Genomic DNA, 18,139 nt, shown 5'->3' on the forward strand with positions numbered 1-18,139 from the left:
CTGGTGGGTCTTGGGGGATGCTGGGAAGTCTAATGTTACCTTGTACCTGACAGTTAAAGTCCTAGGCAACTGAGAATGTCTGTCTCATCAGCCTTATATCTTGATTTCCATTTTGACCCATGGAGCCAGGGTTGAGCAGGTTGACATGAATAAGGGAATCCCAAAGGGTCTAAAAGGCAAGTGGGACAAGTAGCACAGTGGTGGCCCTAATGATTAAAACACTGAAATAAGCCAAAGCCCACATCAGAGACCTTGGTCCTACTCCCACTTGCTCTTGGTAGTAAAGACAAAAGGACCTGTGGCTGCAGTTGCTTGTTGTGGAGCCTAGGTTAGAAACTTAAGAGGTTAGGGTTACCAAGGAGGATGCAGGAGTGAGTCATTCACATGTTAGTATCAGCTAATTCTATGCCCTTGCTTCCCTCCCATCCCCAGTCACACTCTGAGAACCAGAAGCTCTGAGGTCAGTTTGAATGGGGTTGGGTAATAGGTGAAGAATACTCACAAGTTGGGTAACACTGACAAGTCACTGTAAATGAGCCCCTGGATTCTCCTGCATGAAATATGTTTAAAGAACAGTTGTTATAAGGATTAAATGAGACCACATAGGTAAGGTCATCACAAATACCAGGAATTGCTGTATTTAAACAAGCCATCAGCCTTTGCCATCAGACTTATTGAGAGCCTTCTCAGGATAAAACGTCCTTCCCTGGAAGATAGGATGAGTCTCCTTTCTCCTTTCTAGTTCTGGCCATCTGGGGCACACCATAGGGACATCTCTCATCACCCCTGAGCCTCACAGAAGACCCTGAGGAAGGGAGAATGAGAAGCCATCATCTGCAAAACAATGGCCTTGGGATGGGCTAAGGCTCTGTAGCTTTCCCCTGATTGGCCCCACTCTTTGAAGCCTTCCTGAAAATAATACTGCAATTCACTACCCTTCTTGCCCCCAGTCAGGGAGGAGAAACTAGTAATTAGAGAAGTCAAATTGCAAGTGCACTCTCATCAGTGAATATAGGGTACTTTGTAAAAAGACAGGTAAAAAGGGGGTAAATACTCTTAGCAAATAAGTTTGTAAGTAGTAGAGTTAAAGTTATGGTAATAAAGAATATGAATTTATTAAGTGGACCAGATGGGGTTTTCAGAAACAAATTAATTCTGGTGATAAGACATATTTGATTTTAGGTACCATAGGAGAGAATCAGCTGCATCCCAGAGTGTAAGACCCCCACCATTTGTCTCTTCATCCCCAACTGGACACCCTGGTAAGGTATTCAGGGAACACTGAGACCAGGTGCTGTCCTCTAGTGCTGTCTGAGGTAATTGACATTCACCTCTGGAAACTGGGGAGGCTGGGAATTGGCAAGAAGCAGAAGGGACTAGAAGGAGCTAAGCCCTGATGATTTTGGTGGGGAAAGAAGGCAGACCCCATGGAAAAGGGAAAGGGTGGAGGCAACAGAGGAAGGAGTTAAATGAGCAGAGATCCAAGAAATGGAAGAGGAGGAAGGGTTAGAGAAAGTGAAGGAGAGTTTGTTTAATAATCAAATTCTCCAAAGGCTTGAAGGAGGGTTCATTCCCAATGCCTAGACAGAAAGGGCTCACACTCTAGCCCAGAGGCACAACACCAACTCCCTTCCCAACTCTGAAGTTTGGAACAGTTAAATTAACCCTTTTTAGTAAATAACTACTTTATTGGGGCCATTTTTTAGTTGCTCTGGAGAAAGGCAGATAAAGCAGCACCAGAATAGGTACACTAGTGGGTCTCTGGCAGACTGCAGAACTCAATCTCCTGGGGGCCTAGAGGATAACCCAATGGAAGAAACAGTAAGATCATTCCACTCACTCTTGGTAATGGATAAGAAACGAGTCAGGACCAGAGGCACCAGGAAGGAACAGGGGAGTGGGTACTGCTAAATGATATAGCCTCTGACTGGACCCAAATGGCAGGTTTTAAAGGTCCCTTTAGTGCCCAAGGGCAGGTATTGGGCCTGCATCTGCAAAGAAAAGGAGCCAGGTCAGGAATGGACCTTTGAATCTTGCCAAAGGGCAGATGACACGAAGGACAGTCCCATCCATAAAGACACTTCAACTACCCTAGTTACTGAATCAAACTTAGTTATGTGGCCACTCTTCTAGAAAGGACACAGAAAGTGACTTTCCATGTCCTTTCCACGTCCATAGCAATGAGACAGCAGGGCTGTTGGGCCAAGACTAGGTTGGATAAGCTGCCTTCCCAGCTCTGAGGCATCTTCTCCCCACGTCAGGTAAATTCCCTTTACTGGCAACATATACAAGTGTGCACACATATGCGTGCATGCGCGCGCGCACACACACACACACAATGGCATTAGAGGTAAGCTGGAGGTATCTTTTTATTTATTTTATTGAACTCCATAAATATTTTCATAAGGCTTTGTGTCATTACAACATCTCTTGTTTTTTGTTTTGTTGTTGTTAAACATTTTTTAAACACACAACTTAACACTTGTTTGACAGAGTCAAACAATCAGATAGAAGAAATCAAAGAATAAACCAGCAAATGCAGAGCAGTAGGGGTAATAAAAATCACTGTTGCCCAACCATCTACCCAAGCCCAGTCCAGCCCAGACCCAAAGCAATGAAAGATCAATTATTTGGCTTCACACTAGAATTGTTAGAACCCTCTTGTTGCTATCCTTATAGATTCACTAGAAATATACACATAGAAAGAAGGGGAAGAGAGAAAGGGGTTGAGTTTCTGTGTTAGGACCATCCCACAGCAGGGTCCACAGAACATACTAGCAAAGCCTTTTGAAGAGCACATCCAGGCCTCATTGAGTAGAGGAAAGGTAAGCTCAGGGCCATGCGGAGAAAAAGTAGAATTACAGAGTTCTTGGGGATGGCCCTGCCATGGGGACACAGGATAGGTTGGAACCCTGAGCCCAGGTAAACAGGCTCTCCTCAGGGCTGTTGCTCACTGGTGTCCTTTTCTGCCATAAGCTGGGAGAAGACTCCAACCAATGGAAAACCAATTTCTTGTTTTGACGCATTACTGGCATCTGGTGAGGCCAGAGGGCTGAGTGGAGGAGGGGTGAGTTTGAGTGGGAGGTGATATCCCTGATCCTAGAGCCCTGGGCACAGACCCAGAGGTGGAAGGAAGCGTGATCAAGAGACATTTGGCCTTGCGGGCCCAGGGACTTGTTTAAGCATCCCCTCCTGGTATGCCACTAGCTTCCAAAGAAACACGTCAAAGCCAAGCCTAATGGGGAGGAGTAGAAAAGAGAAAGACGTGTAATCAAGAGAGGCCCACACAATTACTCAGAAGCACTCTGCTTGCCAGGCAGGACGTTTTAGCCTGAGTACTGAATGTGTGATCCCTTGCCAAGAGGGCTTAAGTATCTGGGTCTTGTGTCGAGCATTGGTGGCCAGGCCCAAGCCCTGGCCCTCTGCCCAGCTCAGGCTTATCCTTGGCTTATTCCACAGTCTGACTTGGATGTTGTTGACCAGAAGGTTAAACAGCTTGTAATTTAATTCCTACAGAGGAAAGATTCCCAGGCATGGAAGGGCCTAGTCAAGTTCAGAAAGCATAGAGCAGTAATAAAGCCAGCTATGCTAAGAGGTGCCCCCAAGCAGCCATGGCTGCTGCTTGGTAAGCTGGGGTCCTTTCATGATGAAATATTCTCCCACAGGGTACAATTCAGACCCACCATCTCCAGATTCCTTACTAGAATGGCTCTTCACAACAGGGACCATCCTCACTCCCATTACCCTCATTATCCTTGCTGCTCAAGATCTATCCACCCAAAAGGCCATGTGGGGAGGAGAAACAAGTACCCTTACCCCCATGAGGAGCCTGCCCCTTTGTGGGAGAGGCTAGTTTTGCCCAAGTGGAAAGTCTGCCAAAAATAAGCCTGAGGGATCATTTCTGCCTCAGATCCCTTTTCTGCAGGAAAAATACTCCTTGGCCTCTCATTTACTTGCTTCAAATGTCCTGGGATGAGAGGATATTGGAAACATGTCCTTCTTCATGTGACAGAAGTGCTTTAACTATGCCAACACCAGCAATCCTCTTGTGCCAGGAAAGCAGGAGAAAGGAGGATGACAGGGATAAGAGAAGGAAGGAGGCAAGGAAGATTGTCCATGCAATCTCGAACAATGGGGGAAGTATCACACAACTGGGGTGGTAGGAACTGTGGGTATGTACTTTGGGCCAAGGATGTCTCCTTCCATATCCATCCCTGTTCTTTCCTATAAGAGGCAACTGTCACCTTTGGATCCTGTCCAGGTCAATAATTTGGAGGCAGTTGATGATCTCAGTCAGGTCGGGGCTCTGTCTTGATTCCTCCCTAGACTTCTTTCAATGCTGCCTAAAAGATTGCAAATGGGAGCAGGAATGACCAGGCCCCTGAACGGCTTACCATGGGCAATCCAGCCTTAAACTCACTTGGTGCTTGGGTCCAGGTAAATCTCTCCCTTAGGAAGCAAAGTCTTAGCCTCTTTGCTTCTAGTTCAGATATGCTTCTGGGCTAGGGGAGGAACAAGACTAGAAGGAGCCCCATGGCTTGAAGAAGAGAATAATTGGCCTAAACTAACACTCAGATACAAATCTGTGATGACCCAGTAGTGCTGCAATATGGGAACAACCAGTGCTAGGAAAAGAAACAGCTCAAATACAGAATGTTCCCTGAACAGAAGTCCTTTCCAGCATTATTACCATCTGACACTTAACTTTTGTTTGGCTTTGATCTCTCCACAACACTAAAAATGCAGTGAAAGCAATAGAAATACCAAGCAGTTATATCACAGGGCACAACAGAGCATGTCCATACTGGCACAATTGAGGACAGAGGATGCTGGGAGAAGGCTGTTTAGGGCAACTGCAGGGTTGCAGGAACATTTGCAGATGGTCAGCAGAGGAAGAGGAGAAAGGGGATACCCCCTTTCCTGGTGAAAAGTGAAAGAAGGAAAAAAAGAAATCCCACCCCCCCCCAATTCCACTACATCGAATTAAATGCAAAAGTCATCAGCATCAGTATCATCAGGAAAGAAAAAAACTAATACAAACACATCTATGATAATAATGACAAGTCAATGAGTCACTCACAGGGGAACAAAGAGATTATTTCAACAAGAAAAGGAACAAATAGAAATGCCAATTTCTGAAAGAAAAGGGGAGGGGTACGGGGTAAGAACTAAAAACTTATAAAGGGATCACATGTTTGGAAGTCATTGGTGCCTCTTCCTACCAACTACAGATTTTATTTCCCCAAAATAAGAGAAAATGTTTTTGGTCCTTCTATATGTATATGTATACGTATGTGTGTGCAGGTATATGTGTATGTGTGTGTATATATACATATACATACACACTCAAGAGTCTGTGTGTGTATATCCATATATACATATGTGGATATATATATATTTCAACAGTGCTTCTCCGAAAAAAGGTCCATCTATAAATATAATTTTATTTACCTTATTTTAAAATTATCTGCTTCCCTCTAGGTGTTATTTTTTGAAGGGGGTTAACCTGCTGAAGTTTTGCCAGAATGGTGACTGGCTGCGTTTGGGTTCGGCGAACTCAAAGACCTGTGACTGAGTGATGCCATCGGGGACCAGGTACTGGCCCTGGTTTAACGGATCCTGCGGTGGTGGGTAGGAAGGAGGTACTGAACGGGCAGAGTTGACACCTAGAGCAGATGGGAGACCAAAGGGAAAGGAGGTAAGTTAGGCAGCAAGACACTTCTCAAATTGCTCAATGACCACTCTGGGCAGATAACTCAAGGAGTTTATTATAGAGAATGTGAACTGGGATTTTTACAAATCATCCAAGGGGAGAATTTCTCTCCTTAACAGATTTTGGAATGGTGTGGCCATTACTGCAAAACCATATACTTTCACCTGTAGTCAGGTATCACTAAGAAACTTTAGGTGTTGCCATCAGCCATTTTATAGATGCAGACACTAAAAACTGGAGAGAAATGCCATACCCAAGGTCACATTATAGGTTAATGACAAAAAAAGGACTAAAACCTACATTATCTGCCTTCTCAGTCTAAAGCTCTTTCCAATCCCTTATGCAGGGCTTGTTCCCAGCAAAGAATCCAACAAACCTCCTTTTAACTCCAGAGGATATTGGTTTTCTCCCTCCCCCTCCCCCTGGAAGTGTCAAAAGAACCTGATTAAGAAACACTGACTTCAGGGCAGATCCCTGGGGGATAATGGTTTTCTAAAAGCCTAAGGTACAAGTGATTCAGTGTTCTGCCCCTGGTTAAATGCAATGAATCCCACATTTCACAGGGATGTGACACTAAGTAGTGAGGGAGAAAGCAAATTCACCACCAGAAGATAAGATTCAGGGAAACTGAGGACGACTTAGAATTTATTTGATACCTTTCAAAAGGAACAGCTTCAATGATAGTAAAATTAAAGTCCTCAACATTCATAGGTGGGTTTGCAAACAGGAAAGCAAAATCCACAATTGTGAAGGATCCTAGAAACTGGGGGCCTAAAGTCAAAGTGTATCCCTAATCTTTTCTCAGAGGGGAATAGGCTGAGGCATACAGCATATGATTTCAGACATGCCAGGAAGGCATCTCTGGTGCTTCCAAACACCTTCCTCATCTGGTGGCCAGTCTCTGAAATTCTATTACAGGTTCTTTGTCTGCCTTTATATGGTGACTTGATCCCATTACCCTGGAAGCAGTATCATATTAAACCATCATCAGCTTTTGACACTTGGTTGGAAAAATCAGGTTCTTTTCTAAGAGCCAGTTTTGAAAGGTGGGAAGTGTCAGAAACATGATGGTAACATGCCAACAGAAGATATGGAAGTATTAGGGAGAAAGTTTTGGGAGTTCTCATTTAATTTTTTAATTAAAATTTTTATTTTGAGATAATTATAGATCTCATGCAGTCATAAAAAATAACACAGAGGGATCACATGTAACCTTTACCCAGTTTCCCCAATGATAACATCTTGCAAATCTATAGTAAAATATCACATTTAGGATACTGACATTTATACAGTCAGGACATGTAACATTTCCATCACCACAAGGATCCCTCTTTTATAATTACACTCATTACTATCCTTCCCTATCTCTTCCATAGCCCCTGGCAACCACTACTCTGTTCTCCAATTTTAAAATTACATCATTTCAAGAATGTTACATAAATGGAATCATACAGTATGTAATCTTTTGGGACTGACTTTTTTCACTCAGCATAATTTCCTGGAGATTTACCCAAGTTGTTATGTGTGTCAATAGTTCATTCCTTTTATATTGATAAGTAATATTCCATGGTATGGAAGTACCATGGAAGTACCACAGTTTGTTTAATCGCTCATCTTTGGAAGGATGTCTGGGTGGTTTCCAGTTTTGGCCATTACAAATAAAGCCACCATGAATATTTGTTTACATATTCATGAAAATAATCATGAATAAAACACAGAATTCCCATACACCACCCATCACAAACACTTTGCATTCCAGTGGAACATTTGTTACAACAGATGACAGTACTTTTTTATAACTGTACTATTTTTTAACAGTAGTTAACTTTGTTACAAAAGATGAAAGATTATTAAAATCATACTATTATATAGAGCCCATAATTTACAGGAGGTGTATTTTTCCCATGTATCGCCCTATTAACACCTTGTATTAGCATCCTACATTTGTTATAATTCATGAAAGAACATTCTTATATTAACCATAGTCCATTGACTACAATGGGGATCACTGTGTTGTACAGTCCAATTTTTAAATTTTGATTCTAGTAATATATACATCCTAAAGTTTCCCTTGTAACCATATGTACCTCTATAATTCAGTGCTGTTGATTACACTCACAATAATGTGCTATCATCACCACCATCCATTTTCAGACTTTTACCATCAACCTAGACAGAAGTTCTGTATAAGTTAACCATCAATTTCCCATTCTCTAACTCTGTCTCCTGGTAACCTATATCTTAGATTCCAATTCTCTGAGTTTTCTTATTATAATTAGTTCAAATCAGTGAGATGATACAATATTTGTCCTTTTGTGTCTGGCTTCACTCAACCTAATGTCCTCAAGGTTCATTCATGTTATCACATGCATCAGAACTTCATTCCTTTTAATATTCCATTGTGTGTATATACCACATTCTGTTTACATATGCATCAGTTGACAGATACCTGGGTTGTTTCCATCTTTGGACAATTGTGAATACTGCCTCAATGAACATCGGCGTGCAAATATCTGTTCAAGACTCTGTTTTCAGTTCTTCTGGGTCCATACCTAGTATCAGGATAGCCGTATCATATGCTAATTCCATACTTAGCTTCCTGAGGAACTACCAAACTGTCTTCCACAGTAGCTGCACCATTTTACAACCCCATCAGCAAGGAATGAGTGTTCCTATTTCTCTACAACCTCGCCAACACCTGTAGTTTTCTGGTTATTTAATAGTGGCTATTCCAGAGGGTGTGAAATGTTATCTCATTGTGGTTTTGATCTGCATTTCCCTAATTTCTAATGATGTTGAACATTTTTCATGTGCTTTGTACCCATGTATATTTCCTCTTTGGAGAAACGTCTATTCAAGTCTTTTGCCAATTTTTTGATTTGGTTGTTTCTCTTTTTATTATTGAATTTTAAGATTTCTTTATATATTCTGCATATCAAATCCTTATTGGATATGTGGTTTCCAAATATTTTCTCCCATTGAATATGCTTCCTTTTACTTTTGAGACAAAGTCCTTTGATGCACAAAAGATTTAATTTTGATGATGTCCCATTTATCTATTTTTTTTTTTTCTTTCACGGCTTGTGCTTTGGGTGTAAAGTCTAAAAAACCATTCCCTAAAACAAGATCTTTAAGATGCTTCCCTATGTTTTATTCTAGTTTTTTGGTCCTGGTTCATATATTTAGGTCTTTCATCCATTTTTTAGTTAATTTTGTATATGGTGTGAGATATATAGGGCCCCTCTTTCATTCTTTTCCTATGGATTTCCAGTTGTCCCAACACCGTTTGTTGAAGAGATTGTTCTGTCCCAGTCAAGTTGACTTGACACCCCCGTCAAAAATCAATTGGCCATACCCTCTCTCTCTAGCTAAGCCAACTCAGTGGATGAACTCACTGCCATCCCCCCTATGTGGGATCTGACTCCCAGGGGTGTAAATCTCCCTGGCAATGCAGGATATGACTCCCGGGGATGAATCTGGACCTGACATCATGGGATTGAGAACATCTTGACCAAAAGGGGGATGCAAAATGAAACAAAATAAAGTTTCAGTGGCTGAGAGATTGCAAATGGAGTCGAGAGGTCACTCTGGTGGGCATTCCTATGCACTATACAGATAACCTATTTTAGGCTTTAATGCACTGGAATAGCTAGAAGTAAATACCTGAATCTATCAAACTGCAACCCAGTAGCCTTGACTCTTGAAGATGATTGTATAGCAATGTAGCTTACAAGAGGTGACAGTGTGACTGTGAAAGCCTTATGGATCACACTCCCTTTATCCAGTGCATGGATGGATGACTAGAAAAATGGGGACAAAAAACTAAACGAAAAATAGAATGGGAGGGGGGCATTTTGGGTGTTCTTCTTTACGTTCATTTTTTATTCTTGTTTTCACTTTTTCTGGTACAAGGAAAATGTTCAAAAAATAGATTGGGGTAATGAATGCATAAATATATGATAGTACTGTGAACAATTGATTGTACACTTTGGATGACTGTATAGTATGTGAATATATCTCAATAAAATTGAATAAAAAATCAATTGGCCATAGATGTGAGGTTTACTGAACTCTCAATTCAATTCCATTGGTCACTACATCTATCCTATGCCAGTACAATGCTGTTTGGACCACTGTAGTTTGTAATATGCTTCAAAGTCAGGAAGTGTGAGACCTCCAACTTCGTTCTTCTTTTTCAAGATATTTTTGGCTATTCGGGGCCCCTTACCCTTCCAAATAAATTTGTTAATATGCTTTTCCATTTCTGCAAAGTAGGCTGTTAAAATTTTGATTGGGATTGCGCTGAATCTGTAAATTAATTTGGGTGGAATTGACACCTAAATGATATTTAGTCTTCTAATTCATGAATGTGGAATGAACTTCCATTTATTTAGGTTTTCTTTAATTTCTTATTAGTGATGTTTTGTAGTTCTCTGTGTACAAGTCCTTTACATCCTTGGCTAAATTAATTCCTAGATATTTGATTCTTTTAGTTGCTATTGTAAATGGAATTTTTTTCTTGATTTTCCACTACTAGTGATTTTTGCGTGTTGATCTTGTATTCCCACCACATTTCTGAACTCGTTTATTAGCTCAAATTGCTTTGTTTTTCATTGTTCAGGACTTTCTATATATAGGATTGTGTCATCTGCCAATAGTGAAAGTTTTATGTCTTCTTTTCCAGTTTAGATGCCTTTTATTTCTTTTTCTTCCCTAATTGCTCTGGATAGAACTTCCAGCACAAAGTTGAATAACAGTGGTGACAATGGGCATCCTTGTCTTGTTCCTGATCTTAGAGGGAAAGCTCTCAGTCTTTCACCATTGAGTATTGTGTTAACTGTGAGTTTTTCATATATGCCCTTTGTCATGTTGAGGAAATTTCTCTCTATTCCTATATTTCTATGTATTTCTATCAAGAAAGGAAAAAAAAAGGATGCTGGATATTGTGAAATGCCTTTCCTGTGTCAATCGATATCGTCATGTGGTTTTTTCCACTTCAGTTTGTCGATGTGGTGTATTACATTAATTAATTCTCTTGTGTTGAACCACCATTGCATACCTGGGATAAAACCCACATGATCATGATGGATAAGTCCTTTAATGTGCTGTTGGATTCAATTTGCAAGTATTTTCTTGAGGACATTTGCATCTATATTCATTAGAGAAACTGTAATTTTCTTGTAGTATCTTTATCTGGCTTTGGTATTAGGGTGATGTTGGCTTCATAGAATGAGTCAGGTAGTGCTCCATTCTCTTCAATTTTTTGGAAGAGTTTGAGCAGGATTGGTATTAATTCTTCTTGGAATGATTAGAAGAATTCACATGTGAAGCCATCTGGTCCTGGGCTTTTCTTTGTTGGCAGGTTTTTGATGACTGATTCAATCTCTTAATTTGTAATTACTCTGCTGAGGTCTTCTATTTCCTGTAGACAGTGTAGGTTGTTTGCATGTTTCTAGAGATGTGTCCATTTCATCTAGGTAATCTAATTTGTTGGCATATAGTTGTTCATAGTAACCTCTTATGAGCGTTTTTATTTCTGTGTGGTCAGGAGTAATGTCCCCCCCTCATTTCTGATTTTATTTATTTGCATCTTCTCTCCTTGTTTCTTTACCTGTCTAGCTAAGTGTTTGTCAACTTTATTGATCTTCTCAAAGAACCAACATTTGGTTTTGTTATTTCTCTATATTGTTTTTTAATTCTCTATTTCTGTTCTAATCTTTATTATTTTTTTCCTTCTGCTTGCTATGGGATTAGTTTTCAGCTCATTTTCTACTTCCTCCAGGGATGCAGTTAGGTCTGTGATTTTAGGTCTTTCTTTTTTTTTAATGGAGGCAGTTAGGGCTATAAATTTCCCTCTCAGCAGTGCCTTCACTGCGTCCCATAGGTTTTGATATGTTGTATTCTAGTTTTTATTCAGCTTAAGATATTTACTGATTTCTCTTCCAATTTCTTCTTGGATCTACTGATTGTTTAAGACTGCATTGTTTAACCTCTGTATACTTGTGAATTTTCCAGTCCTCTGCCTGTTATTGATTTTCTGATTTGTTCCATTAAAGTCAGAGAAAGTGCTTTGTATAATTTCCATCTTTCTAGTTATATTGAGTCTTGTTTGTGAACCAACATTTGGGCTATCCTGGAGAATGATCTGTGAGCACCTGGGATGAATGTCTATCAGATCTAGTTCATTTATCATATTATTCAAGTTCTCTTTTTCCTTATTGATCCTTTGTCTAGATTTTCTATCTATTGATGAGAGTGGCATATTGAAGTCTCCAACTATTATTGTAGAGACATCTATTTCTTTCTTTAGTTTTGCCAGTGTTTGCCTCATGTATTTTGGGACACCATGGTTAGGTGCATCAATATTTATGATTATTATTTCTTCTTGGTGGATTGCCCCTTTTATTAATATATAGTGCCCTTCTTCGTCTTTTTTTTTTAAACAGTTTTGCATTTAAAGTCTACTTTGTCCAATATTAATAGAGCTACCCAAGCTCTTTTTTGTTTACTATTTGCATGGAATATATTTTTTCCAACCTTTCACTTTCAACCCATTTGTGTCTTTGTGTCTAAGGTGATCTCTTGTAAAAAACATATGGTTGGATCATGCTTTTCTTAATCCATTCTGCCAATCTGCATCTTTTGATTGGGGGGCTTAGTTCATTAACAGTCAATGTTATTAATATAAAGGTAGTTCTTACCTCAGCCATTCATTCTTTCCTTTGTATATGTCAACTTTTTTTGTCTCTTTTCTTACCCTTTCAGTTACTCTTACTAATAATATTTATTTCCTCACCCTACTCCAAGCCACTCTCTCCTGTCTTTTCCTGTCAACCTGCAGAACTCCCTTTAGTAATTCTTGTAGTGCAGGTCTCTTTTTTACAAACTCTCTCTGTTTCTGTTTATCTGTGAATATTTTACACTCTCCCTTATTTTTCAAGGACTGTTTTGCTGCATAAACTATTTTGGCTGGGAGTTTTTCACTTTCAGTACATTAAGTATATCACACCACTGTCTTTTTCCCTCTTTCGTTTCTGATGAGAAATTGACACAGTCTTATTGCAGATCCCTTTTATTGATGAACCATTTTTTCACTTGCTCCTTTCAGAATTCTCTCTTTGGCATTTCACCTTCTGATTAGAATGCGTCTTGGGGTAGGTCTGTTGGGATTTATTCTGTTTGGAGTACACTGTGCTTCTTGCACATGTATCTTTATGTCTTTCATAACATTTTGGAAATTTTCAGCCATTATTTTCACAAATATTCTTTCTGCCACTTTTCCCTTCACTTCTCCTTCTTGGACACCCATCATGCATATGTTGGTGCACTCCATGCTGTCACTCAAATTCCTGAGACACTGTTCAATTTTTTCTATTCTTTTTTCTGTTCTTCTGTCTGTAAGATTCTGACTGTCCTGTCTTCTAGCCTGCTGAATCTTTCTTCTGCCTGTTTAAATCTGCTATTGTATGCCTTTAGTGTATTTTTAATATCCATTATTGTGCCTTTCATCCCTATAATTTCTGTTATTTTTCTATTTAAATTTTCAAATTCTTCTTTGTTCTCACATAATGTCTTCCTAATATCATTTATCTCTTTAGCCATATTTTCCTTCTTCCCTTTGAATTGCTTTAGGACATTTGTTTGAAGTTCTTTGATAAGTTGTTCCAAATACTGTGTCTCCTCTGAAGTTTTAATTTGCTCCCCTTTCTGGGACGTATCTTCCTGTTTCTTATTACTGCTTTTTTTATATTTTGCTGATGTGAAGGCATCTATTATCTTGATAGTTTACTCTGAAGATCAGCTTCTTTTTCTTGCCTAGGGTTTTATTGTTGATTGGCTTTGTGTTAAGGTTCTTCTTTGATGCACAGTCCACCTTTTTCTAGACCTTTAGAATAGCCTGTGTTTAACTGATCAGATTTTTACAGCTCTTCTTCGTCTGATTCTTGCCCTGGATATGCAGTACAATTTTTGAGATTGTACTTTTTTCTGCAATTGTTTCACCTCCAGGAGAAAGCTTCCTTTCCTCTCTGTTCCTTCCTCAGGAATCTTGATCTCTTCTGTTAGTTTTTGTGCAGAATATTCTCCCCATCTCCTATGATTTGTTTAAATTCTCTCCCTCCCTTATTGCCCCCATTTTCTTAGCAGTTTTCTGTTCTGAGAACCTCCCCTCTTACATCAGTTCAGTTTAAAACCCCCTTTTCCTCTATCCATGTGGTTTTTCTAAATCCAGTTTCTTCCTTGTTAGGGTATCCTGCTCCAAGAATCCAGATGGGGTCAATGCAGAAAGGTGGATCACTCAAGATAAGGTCATTTTGTGTTTAGGTGTCCAGCCAACAAAAACTGGATTGAGTGAGTGTACCACATTCTGGTCCCGACATCTCTCTTTTTTCTTCCCCTTACTCATGCCCCTTATTCATGTGGCATTCCCAAATGGCTTGTCTTCTTCTCTGAGTCTCTGCAGACTTGGGACCCAGTACCTGGATGGGTGGGGTTCTAGCACACTCTTGCAAGTGGTTCAAAAGTCTGTTTGTGGTGGGAGGGAAGGATCCTGGTCTCTCTGTCTTGGGACAGCCAGAGAACTGGAAAATCCACAAATATATGGAAGTTAAATAACACACTTTAAAACAATCAGTGGGTCAAAGAAGAAATAACAAGTGACAGGGGAAAGCCATAAATATCTTGAGATGAATGAAAACGAGAATACAACGTATCAAAACTTATGGGATGCAGCAAAGGCAGTGCTGAGAGGGAAATTTACAGCCCTAAATGCCTACATTAAAAAAGAATAAAGAGCTAAAATCACCTAACTACATACTTGGAAGGGAGTAGAAAAAGAACAGCAAACTAAACCCAAAGCAAGCAGAAGGAAAGAAGTACAAAGATTAGAGCAGAAATAAATGAAATTAAGATTAAAAAAATAGTGTAAACAAAATCAAAGGTTGGTCTTTGAAAAGATCAATATAATTGGCAAGCCTTTAGTTAGACTGAAAACAAAAAAGGGAAAAGATAAAAATAAATAAATTAACAAACAAACAATAAATAAAATAAAATCAGAAATAATAGAGGGGCATTAACATTTATGCCATAGAAATAAATAGGACCTTAAGAGGGTACCAAGAACAACTGTTTGCCAACAAATTAGACAACCTCAATGAAATGGACTAATTGCTCGAAACTGATGAACTAAGTACATGGACTCTAGGAGAAACAGAAGACCTAAACAGACCAATTACAAGTAAAGAGATGGAATCAGTCATCAAAACATTCCAGCAAAGAAAATCCCAGGACTAGTTGACTTCACAGGTGAATTCTAACAGTCATTCAAAGAACAATTAATACCAATCCTCCTCAAACTGTTCCAAAAAAATTGAACAAGATGGAACACTACCTAACTCATTCTCTGAGGCTAACCGAATAATACCAAAGTCAAATAAAGATACTACAAGAAAAGAAAATTACATACCAACTTCTCTCATGAAGATAGATGCAAAAGCCTGAACCAAATACTTGCACATCAAATCTAATGGCACATCAAAAGAATTATCTATCACGATCCAGTGGGTTTTTATCCCAGGTATGCAAGGGTGGTTCAACATAAGAAAAATCAATTAATGTAATACATCACATTACAAAAGAGAGGGACCACATGATCAACTCAATTGATGCAGAAAAGTCATTTGACAAAATTCAAAATACCTTCTTGATAAAAAAAGCACTTGGGAAATTGGAATAGAAGGAAACTTCCTCAACATGATAAAGGGAATATATGAAAAATCTACAGATAACACCCTAATTAATGGCAAAAGACTGAACGCTTTCTCTTTAATATCTAGGACAAGACAAGGGTGGCCACTTTCAACAATGTTATTCAACATTGTACTGGGAATTCTAGCCAGAGCAGTTAGAGAAGAAAAAGAAATAAAAGGCATCCAAATTGGAAAGGAAGAAGCAAAACTTTCACTATTTGCAGATGGCATGATCCTATATATAGGATCTACAACAATGCTACTAGAGCTAATAAACGAATTCAAGAAAGTGGCAGGGTACAAGAGAAACATGCAAAAATCAGTAGTGTTTCTATATGTTGATAATGGGCATCTGAGGAGGAAATCAAGAAGAAAATTCCATTTACAACAGCAACTGGAAGAATCAAATATGTAGGCATAACTTTAACCAAGGATGTAAAGGACCTATACTATAGAAAACCTATAGAAAACTACAAAATTTTCCTAAACCATGGAAGGAGATTCCACGTTCATGGATTGGAAGAATAAATATTGTTAAGACATCAATTCTACCCACAATGATTTCCAGATTCAATGTAATCCCAATCAAAATCTCCAAAGCTTAATTTACATAAACAGAAAAGCCAATTATCAAATACATTTGGAAGGGTAAGAGGCCCTAAAGAGTCAAAAATATCATGAAAAACAAAAACGAAGTTGTAGGAATCACACTTACTGACTTTGAAGTTTATTACAAAGCTACAATGGTCAAAACAGCATGGTACTGGCACACTGACAGATATATAGAACAATGAAATTGAATTGAGAGTTTATAAATAGACTCTCACATCTATTGCCAATTAATTTTTTACAAGGCTGCCAAGTCCACTCAATTGGGACAGAATAGTCTCTTCGACAAATGGTACTTGGAGAATGGGATATCCAAATTCAAAAGAATGAAAGAGGACCCCTATATCTCACATCATCTACAAAAATTAACTCAAAATGGATGAAATACCTAAATGTAAGTAACAGGACTATAAAACTCCTAGAAGAAAATGTAGGGAACCATTTTTAGGATCTTGTGTTAGGCAATGGGTTCTTAAGACTTTACACCCAAAAGCATGAGCAACAAAAGAAAAAAAATAGACAAATGGGACCTCATTAAATTTTAAAAGTTTTGGGTATCAAAGGACTTGGTCATTAATGTGAAAAGACAACCTACTCAATGGGAGAAAATATTTGGAAACCACATATCTGATAAGGGTTCGATATTCAGAATATATAAATACATCTTACAACTCAACAATAAAAAGACAAACAACCCAGTTTTAAAAATGGCAAGAATAGACGTTTCTCCAAAGAGTAAATACAAATGGATACAAGGCACATGAAAAATACTCAACATCACTAGCAATTAGGGAACTGCAAAGCAAAACAATGAGATATCATTTCACTCCCACTAGAATGGCTACTATTAAAAGAAACGGAAAGTTAAAAGTGTTGAAATGGATGTGTATAAATAGGAACACTCATTCATTGTTCATGGCAATGTAAAATTGTGCAGCCACTGTGGAAGACAGTTTGGCAGTTCCTCAGAAATGTAAGTATAAAATTACCATATGACCCAGAAATCCCAAAAGAATTTAAAGCAAGGATTTGAGCAGATATTTGCACACCAATGTTCATAGCAGCATAATTCACACTTGCCAAAAGACGGAAGCAACCCAAGTGTCTATTAGCCAATGAATGGATAATGTGGTATAAACATACAATGGAATATTATTCAGCATTAAAATGGAATGAAGTCCTGACACATGTGACAACATGGATGAAGCGTGAACATATTATGCTGAGTAAAATAAGCCAGACATGAAAGGACAAATCTTGTATGATGTGTTATGAAATAATTAGAATTAGCAAACTCACACAGTTAGAATCTAGAATATAGGTTACCACGGGCTGGGTTGGGGGTAGGGAATGCTGACTTAATGCTTAATTTGTACAGAATTTCTATTTTGGATGATTGTGAAGTTTTGGAAATGGATGGTGGTGATGGCAGCACAATATTGTGAGTGTAATTAAAAGCAATTAATTATATACGTGAATGTTGTTAAAAGGGGACATTATAAATTGTACATATGTTTTAGAATAAAAATTAAAAGAAAAAGCATAGGACTGTACCACACAGTGAGCCCTATTTTCTATGATGGACTATATTTAATAGTATAATTATAAAAATGTTCTTTTATGAATTATAACAAGGATACCACACTAACGCAATAAATTATTAATAGGGTGGTATGTGGGAACACATACACCCTAATATAAACTGTGGACTATAGTTAATAGCAGAATTTTAGTATTCTTTCATCAATTGTAACAAAGGTACCACACTAATGTAAAGTGTTAACAATAGGGGGGTTATATGGGAATGCTGTATTTTTACATGATTTTTTCTGTAAACCTACAACTTCTCTAATTAAAAAAAAAATTAGAAAATGAAATGAAAACACTCTGCCTGGTATCCAATAGTCACTCTAATAACAGAAGGCAGTTCTTTCCATTTCTTCAGCTGGGCATTTTAGTTTTGCTCTGGTTTATGAAAAACAGAAAATAAAGCTTCATTTCAGATTCAAACTGATTCCCAGTTTCTCTTATGTACTTTAGCTTGTGGTTCAGAAGAAGTGACAGAATAGCT

General features: G+C 38.6%; 1 protein-coding gene across 10 annotated transcripts in view; it reads right to left on the reverse strand.

Annotated features, from left to right (window-relative positions):
* Positions 1-2,351: 2,351 nt before the first annotated feature.
* The window catches only part of ARHGEF9 (Cdc42 guanine nucleotide exchange factor 9), a 350,651-nt gene continuing 334,863 nt past the window's right edge, over positions 2,352-18,139 (reverse strand). For all 10 annotated transcript variants that reach the window (XM_037821282.1, XM_037821290.1, XM_037821283.1 and 7 more), the window contains one exon: positions 2,352-5,666. In XM_037821282.1, the coding sequence (XP_037677210.1) occupies positions 5,485-5,666 (182 nt within the window). In that variant the 3' untranslated portion in view covers positions 2,352-5,484. The remainder of the gene's footprint in view (positions 5,667-18,139) is intronic.

This window comes from Choloepus didactylus, chromosome X (genome assembly GCF_015220235.1).
Source record: "Choloepus didactylus isolate mChoDid1 chromosome X, mChoDid1.pri, whole genome shotgun sequence".
Classification (NCBI taxonomy): Eukaryota; Metazoa; Chordata; class Mammalia; order Pilosa; family Megalonychidae; genus Choloepus; species Choloepus didactylus.